The sequence below is a fragment of the Ursus maritimus genome, unplaced genomic scaffold (assembly GCF_017311325.1).
Source record: "Ursus maritimus isolate PB19 unplaced genomic scaffold, ASM1731132v1 scaffold_19, whole genome shotgun sequence".
Classification (NCBI taxonomy): domain Eukaryota; kingdom Metazoa; phylum Chordata; class Mammalia; order Carnivora; family Ursidae; genus Ursus; species Ursus maritimus.
In genome coordinates, this window is record NW_024424341.1 from 23,335,260 (window position 1) to 23,355,620 (window position 20,361).

The 20,361-nt window shown below is 44.1% G+C and overlaps 2 protein-coding genes across 5 annotated transcripts in view; one reads left to right on the top strand and one right to left on the bottom strand.

The window, feature by feature from the left end:
* Positions 1 to 677: 677 nt before the first annotated feature.
* Positions 678 to 10,265, bottom strand: SLC7A6OS (solute carrier family 7 member 6 opposite strand). Its single transcript, XM_008702542.2, has 5 exons — positions 10,030 to 10,265; positions 9,624 to 9,905; positions 3,996 to 4,199; positions 2,377 to 2,494; positions 678 to 1,452 (listed from the first exon to the last, which is right to left on the bottom strand). The coding sequence occupies exons 1-5, from the start codon at positions 10,222 to 10,224 to the stop codon at positions 1,322 to 1,324; spliced, it is 930 nt and encodes a 309-aa protein (XP_008700764.2). The 5' UTR covers positions 10,225 to 10,265; the 3' UTR covers positions 678 to 1,321.
* A 2-nt stretch (positions 10,266 to 10,267) lies between these two features.
* The window catches only part of PRMT7 (protein arginine methyltransferase 7), a 44,344-nt gene continuing 34,250 nt past the window's right edge, over positions 10,268 to 20,361 (top strand). For 2 of the 4 annotated variants that reach the window (XM_040633499.1, XM_040633501.1), the window contains exons 1-3: positions 10,268 to 10,401; positions 14,155 to 14,332; positions 17,630 to 17,666. In XM_040633499.1, the coding sequence (XP_040489433.1) occupies positions 14,238 to 14,332; positions 17,630 to 17,666 (132 nt within the window). In that variant the 5' untranslated portion in view covers positions 10,268 to 10,401; positions 14,155 to 14,237. The other 2 variants (XM_040633500.1, XM_008702420.2) reach the window with 2 other exon arrangements.

Sequence of the window (20,361 nt, forward strand, 5' to 3'; positions counted from 1 at the left end):
CCTTATAGGGAATCTAAGTTTTGGTAACAGAATTGGTCACTGTTTTTGGTGAGTGCTGTGAATAGTTGACCTTTCTCATTGGAAAGCTAAGTTTAGGATATGTTTTCTTTTTACTCACTTGCCTAAAAGTCCTTAGTGTCTAAGGTCAATCCTGAAATTCTGTCTCACTAACCCACCTCCCCAAATTTTTGGTGGAGGGTGGGGATGGGAGAGTGTGTACAGTAGGAAAACATGTAAAGACAGATCTGGGGCACCTGGGTGGCACAGTTAAGTGTCTGCTTTCAGCTCAGGTCATGATAACAGGGTCCTGGGATCAAGCCCTGCATCAGGCTCTCTGCTTAGTGGAGAGCCTGCTTCTCCCTCTCCTTCTGCCCTTCCCTCCCCCATGTTCTCTCTCAAATAAATAAAATCTTAAAAAAAAAAAAAAAAAAAAAAACCATTCAGATTTAAAAGGTTTTTAAGTAGGGGTGCCTGGGTGGCTCAGTTGGTTAGGTGGCCAACTCTAGATTTTGGCTCAGGTCATGGTTTCGGGGTCCTAGATTCCACTCCCCCCCCCCCCCCCCCCCAGTCAGGCTCTGTGCTTGGTGGCGGGGGAGTCTGTGTGAGGACTGATCTCTCCGTCTGCCCCTTCCTCTTGCTCTTGTTCGCTCTCTGAAATAAATCTTAAAGTTTTCAAGAAGTTTTCTTGCTCCCTTTAATTTTCACTAAACATACAATATCACATTCATACATCCTGTTCTCCCTGGCACCACTGCCAAAGGAACACAGCAATCTTTACAACCATTATCAGTGCCAGGAAGCAGGGCAGTGGAGACAGCTATTAACTTAAAACCTCTCAGAGCTCAGGCAGATTCTACTTCCCTCTGTAATGGCCACCACTATATCCCATCGGTGCTGCTATGAGGGACCCAGTGTACCCCTTCTAAGTTCCCTCTATCAAAAGAAATAGGCTTTTAGTGGAGGCAGTGGCCTGGTGATATGGAAAAGCTAAATCTTAGTGCTGAGGAAACGAGTTTCTCTTCCACTTAACTGGCTTTTAGCACAGGAAGAGAATGGGAAAACCCCCAGACCAGGAAGCTTCACTTTTATGGCATTTTTCTCCCCAGACTGTAGAGTCACTTTTGATTGAGGCAAGGGGCCCTACTATTACTGAAAAAGACACACTCCTTTAGCACAAGTTTTCACTGGTGGGATGGTGCTGCTGGACATGCTTTTTCCTTTTGTGTTTAGCTAGAAAACCCAGGGATGTTACCAGGGTGGCTGAAGCTGCAGTCAGAGCCCTCAGGGGACATGACTGAACTTCACAGCTATCATAGGATCATCAGTCTGAATCCAGGTCATGGGGGCTGTCATAGCCAAACTCCTTCTGCACATCCAGAGGGTATTTGCTCCACATCTCTGGTCTGCTGTTGCCTCCTTCCTCTTCACTGAGGCTGTCGTATTCATCAGAGCCTAGAACGATAACAGGAATGGGCTATAACTGTTTGAGTTTCTAGGTGACCATGATAACCCTTTTCCATCTCAAAAAGATTTGTTTTAAATTTTTTATTAATTTTTTTTGTTCTTCCTTCTAAAATACTTGTTCAGTAAAGAGAATTGGGGGGGGGGAGAGCAATCCTGTTTCTACCACCTAAACCAAATCCCTCAACAACACTGGGAGTATTTTTTCATTTCTCCTGTAAGTACAGGATTTCTTTTTGTTATTACAGTTGTAGTCATACCGTAAACATAATTTCACGTCTGCCCCTATCCTTTTAACCATCACAGGTACTTCCCCAATAGAATATTCAGTTTCCCTCCATTAACAGACACCAAGAAATTCTTTTTGTTGGCACAAAGAACATAATCCCTGAAGAAACTGTGTCACCAGAATATCTTCTTGCTCTTTCCCCCAGGTACCATGTCTGTACTGCATCTTTCTCAAAATGTTATAAACACAGCAACTTCTTGAGAACTTATACAACTGATTTGTCAAAATCCTAGCCCTGCCCTGACTGGCAAACCTCTCCAATACCTTCTGTGCTGAAGCAGAAGAGAGACTGAACTAAGATGTTTCCCTTAATCCCAACCACTGAAGTTAGTGCAATATTCTCTTATTTTCTGGGGAGAGGATGACGTTTGTTGAGGTGAAGTAACTTCCCCAAGACCTACAGATAGGCAATGACAAGAACTAAGGATTTGAACCTAGGTTTGACTAACATTAAAACCCCAGCAGGTCCCCTGGAAGCACTAGTTCTTGGGGCTCCTATAGCTCCAAAGGCTTGTGGTTGAGCTGTTGGGAGTTCAATGGCAGAGAAGGAAAACCAGTTAAGATGTACGTGTTAACCGTGCTCACGCCCACCAGCCCCTTCCCATCTAGGGCTGCCATCCCTGTACCTCTGGACTCATCTCCATCAGTGTTCTCCTCTTCTGGATACTCATTGCGCCAGTTATTCTCACTGTTCTCATCATCATCATCTTCATAAATATCTTCTGGTTGCTGGTCATCATTCACCTGCACATCTCAACACAAACATGATATAAGTCAAAACCTCTAAGGTTGTCCTGTGGGGGAAGCTATTAGACCAACTTGGAAAAATGACTTAAGAGCACTGTGTGGAAAAGAGGCAGCCTAGGAGGTGGTCTGAGTCTGCTGCCCAAAAGGCTGTAGTAACCTTGGGCTACCAGAGTCTAGCTCAAGCCATCACATTCCTGGTGGGATAGGATGAACTCCAGAAGGGAACAGACCAGGGTGGGGAGAGACAGCTCAGAGCAGGTGTTGGCAGTGATCTTGAAACTTTTGAAGGACAGCCAGGTAGGGGAGAGATCATATGGATTACAGGTGATGCCAAAAACCAGAACCAAAACCCAAGTGTGGAGGGCACAGGAAGAGGGGCTATGCAATGGTTAAAGGTGGGTGCCTGACTGTGAGATTGTGGTTGCAATGCAGGTATGGCTAAGGTGCCTCTCCTCATTTTAGAATTTGTTTTAAGAAAAATGATGTCACGGGGTGCTTGGCTAGCTCACTCAATAGAGCTGCAACTTTTTTTTTTTTTTAAAGATTTTTTTATTTATTTATGTGACAGAGAGACAGCCAGCAAGAGAGGGAACACAGCAGGGGAGTGGGAGAAGAAGAAGCAGGCTCCCAGCGGAGGAGCCTGATGTAGGACTCGATCCCAGAATGCCGAGATCACGCCCTGAGCCGAAGGCAGACGCTTAACGACTGCGCTACCCAGGCGCCCCAGAGCTGCAACTCTTGATCTCAGGGTTGTGAGTTCAAGCCCCATACTGGGTTAGAGATTGCTTAAAAAAAAAAAAAAGATGTCAGGATGTTAGCTTGCTTGCTTGCTTTTTCTCTTTTATTTTATAATTTTTACTTTGTTTTCATTCTTCTTTCTTTCCTTCTCTCTCCCTCCCTTTCCTTTCCTTCCTTCCTTTCTCTCTCTTTCAATATTTTATTTATTTGATGAGAGAGAGAGAGCGCGAGCGCGCGCACGTGCGCACAAGCAGGGAGGCCGATGTGGGGTTCAATCCTAGGACCCTGGGATCATGACCTGAGCCGAAGGCAGAGGCTTAACCGACTGAGCCACCCAGGTGCCCCGAGGATGTCAGCTTTCTTAATCCAAGGTTTCCCCCCATTTAAGATCTGTTTTTTTTTAAAAAAGCTTTTATTCCCATTCATGTTAAGAATTTCTGATTTATTTTGTCTTTATTATAAGCCCCCATATGTTTTCCCCTGAAAGTGGGTGTTTAAAAAAATAATGTTGCAAACCCTGTAGAAGATACTATTAAGAGCAAAAATTATCAGTGTAGACTGTCATTCCCCAAATTCCCTGCACTACACCCAGGTTCCTAGAAGGCATTTACAACAAATTTTTCCATTTAAACAAGGACAAGAAGAGCTAAGAACAATCTTGAACCCACTGGAGACAATGTGAAACACAGGGAAGCAAAGCACCCAGATGAGAGAATTGCTTAGGCTACCTCATGCCCCTCATGCTCACTGGTCCCCTTACCAGCTCCCACTCCTGGCAATAGGGCTGAACAGAGAGGATGTTCTCAATCCATCCTGGAGTGGCCATCTCCAAGTAGTAAATGTCGTACACATAGTCATCCTTCTGTTCCTCCTGATGCCCGATTCTTGGCCCATCCTCAGATAGAGTCAACCGTTCACGGATCAACTCTACGGAATTGCAGAGGATCACATCTGGGTCAGATGTCTGTAAAGAAATCAAGAGATGATAGATACATGATTCAAAACATGGATGTTCCAAAAGGAGGAATCTAAGATTTGAGTGAAAGAAGTCTCTCTACAGTTGTCTATGTTAGATTCAAGATTCTTATCCCCATGTCCTACTAGTCTCTTAATTAGCTATGTAATTAAAAAATTAACTATTTATAAAATGATTGTGTAGTTTTTCTTTTGATATAGACTTAAGATAGTTTTCTGCTCTTTTGTGCTTGACCAACATAAGACTAGCCTGAGAAGATCTCCCCTTAGGGATCTGCAGGCCCACAGCGGCACCTCTATGGCTGATCCCCAAATCGTCTCCATTGTGTGTGACCTCCCTATAGGGGTCTAAAGGCAAATCCTGGACTCTGATGACTACCACCACCTGGCTTGCCCACAATGATGTCTTTTTTTTTTTTTAAATATTTATTTGAGGGGTGCCTGGGTGGCTCGGCCAGTTAGGAGGCTGCCTTTGGCTCAGATCACGATCCCAGGGTCCTGGAATTGAGCCCCACAACTGGGCTCCTTGCTCAGAGGGGAGCCTGCTTCTCCCATTCCCTCTGCTGCTCCCCCTGCTTGTGTTTTCTCCTCCTCTCTCAAATAAATGAATAAGTTTAAAAAAATTTATTTGAGAGAGTGCCAGCGAGTGCATGCCTGAGCAGGGGAGGGGTAGAGGGAGAGGAAGAGAATCTCAAGCAGACTCCCCTCCAAGCATGGAGCCCGAGTTGCGGGGGGGGGGGGTGCGATCCCATGACCCTGAGATTATGACCTGAACCAAAACTAAGAGTTGGACACTCAACTGACTGAGCCACCCAGGCGCCCGATGATGTCCTACTTTTAATGACACTAGGAGCGGACTCTCCTATAATCCTGCTAGGAAGAACAGGTCAAGACAGATTGCCCCAGAATAGAATTGGCCCAGGGAAGATGTACTCCAGTGCCACAGGCTGTGTCATCTGGAGAAGCACAGGTCAATTTGGAAACCCAGGGGACATACTGCAAATGACCCCTCTCCACAGGTTCATCAGAGCAGGCTGTGTGGCTCAAACCAGACACGGTACTGGGGATGGAGATGGGGTATTCCCATAGCCAAGGTATATAAAGGGAGACCAGACTTACAGGATGAAGGGAATTAATTCTTCCTTGCTCCAAAGTCAAAAGGAACTAGAGATGTTAGTTTTTGTGCACTCTTGACTAACCTCAAAGCTGTTCACAAGCAAAGTTCTGACTCCAATTCACAAGTCTCCCACCCTTAGTCCAGCAAATTATGCAGCCATTAAAATATTTACAAAGACTAGCAAACAGAAAAATGCCAGGCATAGAATTTGACTCTCAGAAGACAAGAAACCAATTTTATTCCAACTTTTCCTACCTTTGTGATAGGGGTGAAAGGGGTGATTTCCCCCTTGTTACTTTCCTGTATTTTTTCAAATTTACTACAATGAACATATTTTTATAGAAGAAAAAATTTTTAGTCTATGTGTATGCCCACCTATACTTTCAAGTATACCACATACAGCAGAGCATCGATATATATAATGTCTTGCCAGTCTTCATGATTATCACTTTAATGGTATAGTCAGTTGTATATGTAAATTTCTCAGACGTAACCTTTAGCCTCCATACACAATGCTGCAATGAATGTGTTTGTCTCCTGCATTTGAAAAATGGGGATAAAATACGTACCTCATAGGGTTTTCGTGAGCATTAAAAGAGTTAAATTAAAAGAAAACATAACAAGTACCTAGCATAGTACTTAATGCATAGCAATTACTCAATAAACCAACAGTAGCTCTTAATACCATAACTGCTGCTGCTTTTTTTTTTTTTTTAGATTTTATTAATTTGAGAGAGCGAGTGCGCGTGCACAGCACAAGCAGGGGGAGCAGGAGGGAGAGGGAGAAGCAGGCTCCCCGCCAAGCAGGGAGTCTGATGTGGGGCTCGATCCCAGCATCCTGGGATCATAGCTTGACCAACTGAGCAACCCAGGAGCACCCACTGCTGTCTGCTTCTTCAGAATTATTTCCCTAGAATAAATCCAGGGGGTAAGATCACTAGATAAAATAAAATGAACTTTTTTCACTCAAGATTTCCTATAAAGTCTCCCTGCAGTTGTCTATGTTAGATGAAGGAGTCAAATTAATGAGAAATGTACCGGGTGATTGACACTGGGGAGGGTATGTGTTGTAATGAGCACCGGGTATTATATAAGACTGATGAATCACAGACCTGTACCCCTGAAACAAATAATACATGTTAACTGAATTCAAATTAAAAAAAAAAATAAAAAAATTAATGAGAAATGTAATGTGGCAAAAAATGCTGTCACTATTTTAAAATTTCTTTAGCTGTTTGGATGGCTTTGGAATCCAAACAATAAAAATAAATGTAAGTAGTTTTAAAATAAGCCCCAAGCTATTTTTAAGATTGCTGATATGTAAAGCCATGCTGTTTTCCAATTGTGTACTATTTTAATCATGGCCTTGACAGCAGCGCTATCAACAACCTTTCCCCTGATAGTCTAGTAGGCATAAAACCCCAAATTTGCTTTCAGCTTAAATCCATTTTTTAAAAAAGTAATTACTGAGGGCAAACATTTTTTTAAATCTGTGATTAATTCTACAGTTGTGTTTTTGAATAGCTGTTTAAAAGACAATCCTGAAAAAAAAAAAAGGGCAGGAACTTTGTCTGGCTTAGTGAAGAATTCACAAGCAAAGTTTGCTACTATATCCTGTCACGCTGAATTTTAAAAGCATCTGAACTTATAGATCATCTATAAAATGTGAGAAGTGTTAAGTATTCTTTATTTAATATTATACATAAACAACACTAAAATACCTTTCATTAGGCAAAAGGCAACATTTTAGATGCAGGGAATTTTAACTGAATTGGCATTGCTAAGACCAAAAAGATAAAGTGGACACTGCTAGCTTATCTTCATCCCATGACTTTTAACAGGCTAACAAACACAACTTGAAACACAGCTGAATCTTGCTTTCTATGAGACGGTGAAGGGATTTCCTTAGTATTTACATATATAGTAACATAACCAGTTATATAAATCTAAATATAAAACCAATCTACAGGTTTAGAGATGGCATTTACCAACTCCGTGAAAAGCTGAATTATTACTGGGGCACCTGGCTGGCTTAGTCGGTGGAGCATGTGGCTCCTGACCTCTGGGTTGTGGGCGTGAGCCCCATATTCAGTGTAAAGATTACTTAAAAATAAAATCTTAAAAAAAAAAAAAAAAAGCTGAATATTACTGATCAATTGTAATCAAACGTCCGAAAGGGGAAAACGGTGACAGCACTTGCTGAACCAGAATTACTATCAAAGTTGAAAAAGCTGATCCCATTCATTTAACCACAAACCAATCTTATTTAAATCAGGGCTGTCCAAAGAAATATTTTTTTTTAAAGATTTTATTTATTTATTTGACAGAGAAAGAGCCAGCGAGAGAGGGAACACAAGCAGGGGGAGTGGGAGAGGAAGAAGCAGGCTCCCAGTGGAGGAGCCTGATGTGGGGCTCGATCCCAGAACGCCGAGATCATGCCCTGAGCTGAGGGCAGATGCTTAACGACTGAGCCACTCAGGCGCCCCTTAAATTTTATTTGAAAGAGAGAGAGAGAAAGCAGGGAGGACGGCAGAGGGAGAGGAGAAGCAGGCTCCCCTCTGAGCAGGAAGCTCAATGCTTAGCTCCATCCCAGGACCCTGGGATCATGACCTGAGCTTAAGGCAGCTGCTTAACCCATTGAGCCACCCAGGCACCCCAATAAGCAAACACTTTTTTATGTATTTACAGTTTGTATTGCATTGTTGGGAAAAATCTGTGTTCACATCCTTCATCAGTTTATATACTAGTATTTGTTACAAAACTGAATGAGCTCTCTGGTTGATTTGATTCCACTCAACACTGGTTTACTTTTAAAAGGTATTTGACTGGTAACTCATGAATCATTAGTTTTGGTAAAAGATGTGGCCATAGTCATCATGCCCAAATAGTTATCCAAGTATATTAGCACCACGATTAAATATTTTTTGCTTGACAAATTCTGAATTAAAATTTCAGGTTTTTTTTTTAAAGATTTTATTTATTTATTCGACAGAGATAGAGACAGCCAGCGAGAGAGGGAACACAGTCAGGGGGAGTGGGAGAGGAAGAAGCAGGCTCATAGCGGAGGAGCCTGATGTGGGGCTCGATCCCATAACGCCGGGATCATGCCCTGAGCCGAAGGCAGACGCTTAACTGCTGTGCCACCCAGGCGCCCCTAAAATTTCAGTTTTTAAACTTCAAAAACTATTAAAAGGAGTGAAGAATGAGTTTTGTTTTGTTTTGTTTTAAGATTTTATGTATTTATTTTGACGGAGAGAGACAGCCAGCAAAGAGAGGGAACACAAGCAGGGGGAGTGGGAGAGGAAGAAGCAGGCTCCTATTGGAGAAGCCTGATGTAGGGCTCGATCCCACAACTCCGGGATCATGCCCTGAGCCAAAGGCAGACGCCTAACGACTGCGCCACCCAGGCACCCCTGAAGTTTGTTTTTTTTTAAATGCTTATCAAGAAAAGGCAAACCTTAGGTTGAGAATCTTCTATTTCTATAATCTTAATACATGTAGTAGAGTTTGTTTTTTGGAACTGAGGTACAAAAGAAATTTAGTAAATGCAACAATGGAAAGAACACTGGATTAAATATGAGAAGACCTGGATCCTACACTTCAATATGCCTCAAACTTGATTCGCTACCCAAAACTGGTCCTTTAACCTCCCTTTGATGAGTTTTTCCATCTGTTCTATCTTTACCTTGCTCAGAAACCTCCAGTAATTCCCCATCTCAGGGTGAAAGACAGTATGTCCTTAAAAGTACTTTCAGGGTCTAGCAGGAATCCTCTCCCAAATTCCTTATTATTCTTCCTCCATTCACTGGGCTCCAGTTCCTCAGTTCACTGGGCTCCAGGAACAGCGCCCTTGAAAACACCAAACTGCCTTTTTTTCAGCTATCCACAGTGTCTTGCCATTCACCCCCTCCAACTTCTCACTCTAATGTCATTTTCTGAGACCTTCTCTGAAATGACCCACCCTTTCCCTGACACCGCCCCCCCACCCCCGTACAGCTCCTATCCCCGTCTGACATTGAATTTAACTTCTTTACTGTTTCTCTCCTCTACTTGAATATTAAGTCCTCAAAGCTATATCCGCAGAACCTAGGAACAATGCCTGGCACAGTGGCCACTCAGTAAACAGTTGTTGAAAGAATAACCTAACCTGTAAAACGAGGTTACCATGACTGACAGATCATTCACCAGTAAGGCGAAGCCTTGTGCCTCCTCTTAACTGTATGCTGACTTAACGCCCAAAATGCTTGCACTATCCCTCCGGGGAAGCCCAGCGCTCTCCTCCCGGTGGGTACTCACTTTGGGGGAGCCTGCGGTGGCGACAGCCTCTGGGTCTCCTTCCTCGTGGACCAGGTCCAACAGCTGGAAGCCTGCGTCCTCGATGGCTTCTGGGTTTCCTGGTGCGTCTTCGGACTCTAGGCCACTCGAGGGAATCCCCGAGGATCGGCGGCTAGAGATCACCCGGTAGCGGCCCTCCTGCCGGATCTCCCGAGCCGAAGCGCGGAGGTCGCGGCGGATACGCTGCTGGCTGCCCCGAGAAGGGCGCAGCGCGGCTCGAACGAGCGCCTGGACTGGCTCCTCCTGGAAGATGGTAGAGGAGGGAAGCCGGCGTAAGCAGGAGGTTCGTCAAAGGGTCAGGGATACAATTTCGTCCCGGGAGCGCCCTAAGATCCCCTTCAAACACCGGCTCCATCCCGCCCAATACCTGGGAGCGCACGGTGGCCACCAATTGGAAGACATTATTCTCCGGCCCTCTCTCCAGTTCCTCGGAGGGTGTCTTTTGGGCCGCCGATTCGACGGCGCCGCTCCGGAGGCGTTTACAAGAGAGGACAAGGGCTTCGGCAGGCTCTGCGCTGCGCTTCCGCTTCACGCGAAGCACTGCAGTCCTGCCGGCCTCCATAGCGGCTGTCGCGGAGCACCGTGGGAACGCGTGGGGTGCGATGGGAGAGCGTTCAAGTTCCGCTTCCGGGCCTCGCTCCCGGCACGCTCAGCGGGCACTGGGAGGTCCCGCCCCCTTTCGCCCGCCGCGGGCAGGTGGAGTTGGCGGCGGAAGTGAACGGCACGGTGGTCGTGGCTGGTGAGGCCCTGGGCGGGTTGGAAAGGTGGGGTTGCAGTAGAGTCTTGGGTGCAGCCATCATCTATTCTCCGCCCAAGGGCTGACGGACCTGGCCTGGGCGCTTTGGGCCGCCGGAGTACGCGTCTCTTCCGGACTCTCGAGGACCTTTCTAGAGTCCGTATGGGGCGGCTCAGACCCCCTGGGCTGGCAAGAGAACGGGGATACGGTTCTGTCGGGTGACCCCCACAGGGACCTGGATTGTAGTACTTGGCGCTTACACTCAGCGACAGAGACTCGAACCGCAGTCACACGGAGCTCCAACCATGGCACACCTAGCTGGCCCACGTTTTTCTGATTCAGGGAACTGCTGATGGGCTCGCTTTTCCCAGTCACTGTGTTGAGTAGTTGGAAACCGGTCCATTCACCACGCGCTAGCCAGAGCTGCCCAAAGCGTACATCTGACGTGGACATTTTTGTGCTTAAAACTCTTGAGTGGCTCCCAGTGCGTGTAGAAAAAAATCCAAACACCTTTCCGAAGCCAGTATGGCCCAGTGTGATTTGCAGAAGCCCACCGATACTCTATTATTACTTTTGCTCAAAGTGCTTCAGTCACTCAGGCTTTTGCCAGTTTTTGCTTATGCAGTTATTTTTTCCCCTTAGGGAAAATAGGGGTAGGGGAAAAGTAGGGGTAAGGTTTCCAGAAACATAAGCACTTCTCTGACTTTTAACCAGGCTTATCTTGCATGTCTCAATTTAAATGCCTCCTCTCTCACTTTTTCCATAGCCTTTTTATTCTCTTAATAGCGTCCTGCATATTTCCTTTCTTGTACCCACAGTCTGTGATTGTTTATACTTAGTCTCTCCTTCAGTAAAATCTGATCTCTTGGAAGACAAAGATTCCTGTTTTTATTTATGGGAGTCCTCCAGCCCCTAATGTGGTGTTTGGCAGTGTCTGGCATTGTGTAAATTTTACTAAATTTTGAATGAATGAACCAAATACCTGCTCTGAAATCTGACTGGTAATCCACTTAGAGTTTGGCAGGGTGATTTCCATTCCCTCCGTATAAACCATCATGTGAGTTCATGGGTTTTGGAGAAGGGGGCGGGGTGTCAAAATGTCTCCAATCAGACAAAAAGGGAATTCCATAGATTAGAATACTACACTGTTAACCTTTAAATGACTTCAGAATTGATCCCGCATGGCCCACAGGATAAGGGTTTCAGGACTCTCCACAGTATGTACCCCACTGACATGTTTGACTCCTTGTTTAGTTTTACTTCAGCTAAACTGGTTTATTCACTGTGCATGTGCCTTTCTATTCTGCTGAAGTGCCCTCTCCCTCCGATGCCCACCTAAATCCTAGCCATCTTTTAAGTCTTCCCTGAACATTCATTCAGATGTGGCCGTTTTTACGGTAGCACTTTTTGGACATAGTTTTCTAAAGCACATTATGTATTCTGACAGTTGTACTCTTTTTTTTTTTTTTTAATTGGCATAGGAGATGATCACAGCTGATTCTAGCAAAGCTTTTTAACCTATAGGTTGCAACCCATGAATTATGAAATCAGTTTAGTGGATCATGATTGATTGATTAAAGGTTTTGTTTGAGAGAGAGAGCACAAGCAGGGCAGAGGGAGGGGAGAAGCAGGTTTTCCACTGATCAGGGAGCTCGACACGGGGCTTGATCCATGACCTGAGCTGAAGGCAGATGCTTAACCAGCTGAGTCACCCAGGCGGCCCAGATCATGATCAATTTAAAAAGAAAAATGAAGTAGAGTAAAATATATCAGAGGGTCTTGCTGACAGGAGGGCTAGATACTGTTTAGTAAAAGTTTATGTGTGTATATTGTGTCTTCATGTAAAGTATATTTCTTACTGGGGTTGCCAGAAACTTGGAGAGTCACCAGATGAGAGGATGGATACACTGAGATTTTAGAAGTATAGTTTCACTTAAGGATAAATTGACTACTTTGAACCAGACCACTCACTGACTGCCTGAGTCTTTTCAGAAAAGATTTTTCCCCACCCTTGTTTGTAAGAATTAAGTGTTTGGGGCGTCTGGGGGGTTCATTCGGTTTCAGTGTCAGACTCTTGATTTCAGCTCAGGTCATGATCTCAGGGTTGTGAGATCTAGCCGCCCTGTCAGACTCCGAGCTCAGCATCGGGTCTGCTTGAGATTCTCTCTCCTGCACCGCTCCCCCTTCCCCACACCTGCGCAGGGCTCTTTTTTCTCTCTTAAGTAAATAAAATCTTAAAGAATAAGAAAAGAATTCAGTGTTTAGTTAGTCTAGATAACTTCAAAAGAAAGGCCACAATTCTGGCCTTTAATAAAGTGACTGGGGGACATTTTAGGGATCTACGGAGTAGGCATTCTTTTAAGGTTTCCTGAAGATGGATCAGTGTTTAACAGGAAATGAAGGGAAGTGTGGAACACTTGATGTTTTCTGAGGGTAAGAGGCAGGGTGTTGGAAGAGCACATACCTGCTGAGAGGTGCCTTCAGACTTTGAGCTGTGGTATTTTTCAGTGAGAGATAGCTCTCTCTGGAAATAGGGCATACAAAACATCAATCTGGCGACATTCAGTTGAAGGATATTTTTTAGATGAATTTTTTTTTTTTTTTTTTAATTTTCTTTAGGGGTGTTGCCTTGGTGGCTCAGTCGGTTAAGCAACTGCCTGCAGCTCAGGTCATGATCCCAGGGTCCGGGGATTAAGCCCTGCATCGGGCTCCCTGCTCACAGGGAGTCTGTTTTTCCCTCTCCCTATCTGCGTGTGTGTGTTCATGTGTGCGCTCTTTCTTTCTCTCTGATAAATAAATAAATAAAATCTTGAAAACAAATTTTTAAAATTTCTTTAATCTCTATACCCATTGTGGGGCTCAAACTCATGATGCTGAGATCCAGAGTTGCACACTCTAAAGACTGAGCCAGGCAGGCACCCCTAGATGAAGAATTTCTTAAAATTAAAATTAAATGTTGAGTAGGTAAGAAGTAATCATTAAAAAATGGTAAGGCATAAAGCATTACAGTATCATGAACATCTTTAATCCTACCACCCATTTATAGAAGAAACTGCTATTTTGAAGTCCCCTGTGTGGCCCTCCTGATCCCAGCCTTTCCTCTTCCCTCTTAAGGATAACCAGTGTCCTCATTCCCTGCTATGCTTTTTAGTGTAATCCCTGAAGAATATATTGTTCTTGTTTAGCATAATTAGAAATTTATATAAATGTAATCATACTGTATGTATGCTGTGATTTGCTTATTTTTTGGCTTAATGTATTGCTGGGATTATCTGTGTTTGCTTATAGCTCAGATTTATTTGTTTAGATGAAGGTTTTCCTAGTTTGAATTGCTCTTTGTATTTTTCCTTAAATTTAGTGTTTGCTATCCTGAGGCAGTATTGGCGGCACTCTTTTACCACCACCTCAGTCTCTTTGTTAGCCTCCTGTTCCCTTTGCTTTATTTCTCTTCTCACCTGCCTTTACTTTGAGGCTGCACTCAGATATACCTGTGAGGCTTATTTGACCCCTGTTGGAATCACTGAGGACTGCTGAAGTTTCCAGATAGCTTTATGAATTTATGTATTATAATTTTTGATGTTATATGCTGAATGTAAAATCAAATAACTTGCTGGAAAGATGAAAATACTGATTAACAAATATTTTCAGTGGCTTTGACACTTTTTTCTCTTTCTTGATTTTTTTTTCCCTTTTTTTTTTTTTTTTTCTGTCTTTAAAATTTTTTTCTCTACATTTTGGACATTATGATGTGGACAGATTTCTGACAATTAGACCTGTCCACAAGAAGTGAGCTGGCAAGGCTTATTTTCTGTGCTAAAACTGAGGAGCTGACAGGCACCATGAAAGTCTTCTGCGGGCGAGCCAATCCGACTACGGGATCTGTGGAGTGGCTGGAGGAGGATGAGCACTATGATTACCACCAGGAGATTGCAAGGTAACAAGGGTGTGTTCACAGTTGGTTGTGGCTGGCTGGGGCACGTGATCTCAAAGCGGGAACCCTGGCATGCAGTCTGAATGTGGACTAGGCATTACCCAGTGCTTCTGATCAGGGCAGATGTTGGTCATGAGCAGGTCTGCTTAGCCGGCTAGGTTTGTGTGGGAGTTAGACAAAGTCATTTCTGTGTGGAGAGTCAGGTATCCTCTAACAGCCCTATCAGAGTCTTGGAGGATCTGTCTGTGGAGCAAAGAGGACCCAGGGTTCAGTAGTAGTAGTGGTGGTGGTGGTGGTGGTGGTGGTGGCGGCGGCAGCAGTAATTGAAGAGTTTATGAAATTTGATCATTTACTTGTGCTACCGAAATGGTGACACATTTATCATATGGTTAAATTCTCTTGAATGGACAAAGTGAAAAAATGTGGGTATTTTTCATGGATGGAATCTTCAGAACTGTGTAAGCGAGTTACTGTTTTTTTAGCAGTCATTAAGCGCATACAGCATGCTGGCACCGTGCTAGGACTGTGAATACCAAAATGAAGAAGATAGGGTTCCCATCTTCAAGGGACATGCAGTTTTGTGTAAGAGACAGACATATGAAAAATGATGACAATGAGAGACCAGTGGATATGGGCACAAAAGTTCATGGAAGCACCAAGAAAGCTGGCTTGGGAAGTGATATTTGAGTGATTTCCCAAATCTAGAGGGAGGGAAATTGCTTTCTGAGCAGCAGGGATTACATGTAACCTTCCAGATGAGTTCTTCTGGGGGGGTTGCAGGCAGTTCAAAGGGACTGGAATGGGGTACAAGAGCAGGGCTGTGGTGAGAAAGGATACTGAAAAGGTAGGCAAGGTTGTGTTGTGATGGGTGGTGGCAAAATGCAGAGTGGAGCATGAGAGTAAGTGGGCTCTGCTACATCTCAAGTCTGACATCGGTCAAGCTGCTTAACTTCCTTGAGCCTCAGTATGGTAATATATGGCTCTATATATGTAACAATGTACATTTCCTCATATAATATCTTTATTTTAGGGTTGTTTGATGGGTGAGTGAAATGCAGTGTGTAGTGCAGAATAAGGGATCAAAAATACTACCTTCTTTCTAAAGATAATGGACATTATTTTCTGAGTGATTGAGGTGTTAAACAGGGAGCAAAAAGATTAGCTTGCATTTCGGAACATTTACTGAGGAAAGTATGGAAAGTGGGATGGAGGGAGTGGAAACCATTTGGGTGATATTGCAACCCCACAGGTGAGGCAGTAGAGGTGGGGAGAGGAGGGAGACAGTTTTGAGGGAGCTTGAGTTTGGTAACTCATCTGATGCAGTGAAGGAATGAGAGAGAATTCAAGAAGCACCCAAGATTTCTGGTTAGAATGATGAGATGGATGGAGCTGTTATTCCTGAGGGAGAACACAGGAGGAATGGGTGTTGCTGGGAAGAGGAAAGGGATGGAGATTAGGTATCTGGGTTTGGACGTCCAGGTAGAGATGCCAGTGGACAGATAAACATGGGTCTGGAACCAATTTGCAGTTGTTAGAATTGAAACTGGAAGAGATTGCCTGCTCTCAGAAAGGTTATGGTATGAGAAAGGTAGAGGGCTGAAGAAGGAATTCTGGAATAGAGGAGGCAGGAGAACCCTGAGGGAATGGCTGGAAAATGGAAAAGAGGAGGGGTGCCTCTGGAAGAGGGAGTGTCCAGCTGGGACAGAGAAATCCTGGATGTTAGCAATGGAGTGGGCTGGTAGTGTTTTGGGAGAGTGATGGCTGTAGGTGGTGGGGAGAGTGCGTGATGAGGCTGGGAGGATGGGGACCAGAAATGCCTCTTGAAAGGCAGAGAAAGGCAGAACTAGATTTCGACTGTGCATTCGTAGGTGGGTTCCCATGTAAAAGCCTTGGTGTGCCATTAAAAAAAACAGCACTATTCTTTGAATACAGTGCTCCTGAAAGTGTAGAGTATGAACTGCCTGTGTCACACTTGCCTGGGGCACCAGTTCAAATGCATATTTCCAGATTCCAGCTCAATTATCTGGATTAGGATCTATTTGCATGTATCATGAGAATCTGCATTTAAAATAAGCTCTCCAGGCTGCCTGGTTGGCTCAGTTAGTAGAGCATGTGACTCCTGATCTCAGGGTTGTGAGTTCAGGCCCCATGTTGGTTGGGGATGGAGCCTACTTGGAAAAAAACAAAAACTCTTCAGTGATTCTGATGTTGACCTGAAGTGGGAGGTCCTCTGTTCAGTGAAAGAGCCTGTGCTCTTACCTGGAGCTCAGAAAGCATTTTTTGGGCTGGGACTCCTGAGTTCTGGAGGTGTATCCTGACCGTGCCAGAGATTTTGGAAGTTTGTGAATTATTGTGACAAAATACAGAAAAGCAACTCTCTTCCCTTTAACAGCCTGTAGTTTGGTGAACTCTTAGTTCTCCCTGATGACGTAAGGGAGAGTGTTGGGCATGACGCCCCTCACTTACATAGCAGGTATATACTTTTCCTGATTCCTGTCTGCAGTGCTGCATCTGTGATTATCCCAAGATTCTCTAAAGTATTAGACAAATTGAGTCTGAGTTCTGGAGGAAAACAAATGTGTGAGGCATAACGTGGTCAGTGTGCTGGTGGCTGTGGAGTTACTGTGACGGGGTAACTACCAGAGCATTTTTAGGTCTGAGGTCTGAGGTTCTTTGCTGAAAATAAATGTCTTTCTCTAAGATTTTTTTTTCCCTGCAGTACTGGAGAATGCCAGCTTATAACTCTATTAAAATAGTTTAAAACGGGGGCGCCTGGGTGGCACAGCGGTTAAGCGTCTGCCTTCGGCTCAGGGCGTGATCCTGGCGTTATGGGATCGAGCCCCACATCAGTCTCCTCCGCTATGAGCCTGCTTTTTCCTCTCCCACTCCCCCTGACTGTGTTCCCTCTCTCACTGGCTGTCTCTATCTCTGTTGAATAAATAAATAAAATCTTTAAAAAAAAAAGTAGTTTAAAACGGGCCTGGATTAGAGATATAAAGTACAGCAGAGGGAATATAGTTAATAATATTGTAGTAATGTTACATGGTGACTACACTTAACTGTAGTGAGCATTGAGCGTAGGATTGTCAAATCACTGTGTTGTACACCTGAAACTGATGTAACACTGGGTGTCAGTTATTGTTCAGTAATAAATAAAAAATGAAAAGTAAAATGGGCTGGCCTGGATGTGTGTTCTGGCTGATTTAGGAATGCATTATATATGTGAGCGCTGTCCTAGGTTGATGGATATCAGTATTAGTAGAGGTTTCTGACTTGTCTTTTGTTTTGATTGTATTTTAGATCATCCTATGCTGATATGCTGCACGACAAAGACAGAGTAAGTGTACAAGGAAACCGTTATCTTGCTGTGGTGTTTGAAACCTGTAGTTACGATGTTAAAATTTCCCTCCAAAAAAAAAAAAAATTCCCACCCTCCAGAGGCATGATGGTAGAATAATGTAGAAGGGCATTATGGCATCGTGGTTGGGAAATCAGTCAGGAGGCTGGGTCCTCCTTCCAGCTCTGCTGTTTACCTGAGTGTGACCTTGGAGAAGACCTGAGACCTTTTAGATCTTGTCTATTAGGATTTAAAAGGAATGGGATATACTAGCTGATCTCCATGATCTCTTCTAGATAAAAATTCTCTAATTACACAGGTTTACCTTGTATAGTCCGTTTGTAATTTTAAAATCAGATCTCTAGAGGCCACTGCAGACTATTTTGTAGAGCTCATTTGGCTTCCATTGCAGTGACATTTCAGCTTTTTTTTTTTTTCTTTTTTCATTGTTGTTTCATCTGAGTTTTCTTTCCTGTTTGAATTATGTGATAGTTCTGGTCTTACGATGGCTAGCAATGCAGGCTTTTCTGGTCTACAAGAAAGAGTGCTTGACTAGTCATTTCCATCTGGATGGCTCAGAAATGGGGAGGCTTGAAGGCAAAGGATGCAGGGCCACACTTAAGAACTGAGCAGTGCAGGTGAGGAGAGAGATGAGGGCACATGGTAGGGTTGGTCGTGAGGCTGTGTTGGTGGTGGTGTCTACTTCATCCAGCCCTGGTTAACTGCTCAGCCTACATAATTCTTGGCAACATCATGACCAAACGATCTCTTTAAGCATCATTAGTTTGTAAGCTACACCAAAGGGGGCTGGGTGCCTCCCTGATTTTCATCAACTGTCTGAGTGCCTTTGCTGGACTGTTGGGGAATTACAGAATGTGGAACAAACATTGTTCCTGGTTTTGACTAATTTTCTCTAGCTTAATGGTCTTGGCTTTTTTTTTTTTGAAGATTTTATTTATTTGACAGAGAGACAGCCAGCGAGAGAGGGAACACAAGCAGGGGGAGTGGGAGAGGAAGAAGCAGGCTCCCAGCAGAGCGGGAGCTCAATTTGGGGCTTGATCGCAGGACCCTGGGATCAGGCGCTGAGCCGAAGGCAGACACTTAACAACTGAGCCACCCAGGCGCCTCATGGTCTTGGCTTCTTAGTGGATTCTTGGGTCTGCAAGCCTCTCTGATTTTAGTGTCATCTGCAAAGTGGATCCTTTTTGCCTCAGCTTCCAGGGCATGTGGACAAAGGGCATTGACATCCGTTCAGTCAGGCAGGCCTGAAAGATGGCACCCTTTTCCTCATCTGAACCGGCAGTCTGTCATCAAATTCTATGGGTCTTTTAACCCCACTTGCGCAGACTTAGTGTTGGCCTCTCTTTTTCTTTCTCTACCTAGCAGCCCAAGGGGTCTTTCTGGAATACCAGTCTATGTGATTCCTCTTCTTAAAACACTGAGAAGCATCTGTGTAGCATCATCCTTGGTGGCCTCTCACTGCTGTCAAGGTAAAATCCAAACTCCTTAGAGGAATGTTCCTGACTCTCTACTATTTACCCCTTTAATTTCTGCTCCCCCCACCCCAATTCTCCCTATCAGGAAATGGAGTCAGAATTTGCTGCTTGGGGGCTCCTGGGTGGTGCAGTTGTTAAGCGTCTGCCTTTGGCTCAGGGCATGATCTCGGCGTTCTGGGATCGAGCCCCACATCGGGCTCCTCCGCTGGGAGCCTGCTTCTTCCTCTCCCACTCCCCCTGCTTGTGTTCCCTCTCTCGTTGGCTGTCTCTCTCTGTCAAATAAGTAAAATCTTTAAAAAAAAAAAAAAAAGAATTTGCTGCTTAGTACAGAGCCAATGTAAACTAATTTCTCTGTACTTTAGCATGATGCCTTACATTTTGTTATTATTTTAGAACACTTCCATTATCCCATAAAATTATCTCATGCCTGTTGGCAGTCACTCCTGGTGCCTACTCTCAGCCCTAGGCAACCACTGATCTGCTTTCTGTCACTGCCGTTTTGCCTTTGCCTTTTCTAGAAATTTCATATAAATGAAATTATATGAGAGATGGTCTTATGTGTCTGTCTTCCTTCATCATGTTTTTGAGGTTCATGTTGAGTATGTATTAGTATTCATTTTTCGCTAAGTAAAACTCCATTATATAGATTTACCACGTTTTGTTTATCCATTTGCCAGTTGATTGGCATTTGGATTGTTTTCAGTTTTGACCGTCGTAGTAATCCTATTTGTAAACATTCACATGCAAGTCTTTGTGTGGACACATTTTCATTTCTTTGGGGTATATATGTGTATGTGGAATTGCTGGGTCCATATGTTAAACGTACATTTAACCCTTAAATCATGTGTTTTTCATTTTTTCTAATTAATGATGTCAAACATCTTTTCATGTGGTTACTTGTCGGAATATCTTTTTTGGTGTAGTCTAAGGTTATGAACATAGGTATGATTCTTTTTTCTTAAGATTTTATTTGTTTGTGAGAGAGCATGCGTGCATATACCTGCGCACAAGCAGGGGGAGGGGCAGGAAGAGAGGGAGAAGCGGACTCCCCACTGAGTGGGGAGCCCGATGCAGGGCTTGATCCCTGGACCCCAGGATCATGACCTGAGCTGAAGGCAGGTGCTTAACCAGTTGAGCCACCCAAGCACCCGCAAAGGTATGATTCTTGATAGACAGTGCCAAATTGCCTTTTAAGAGGG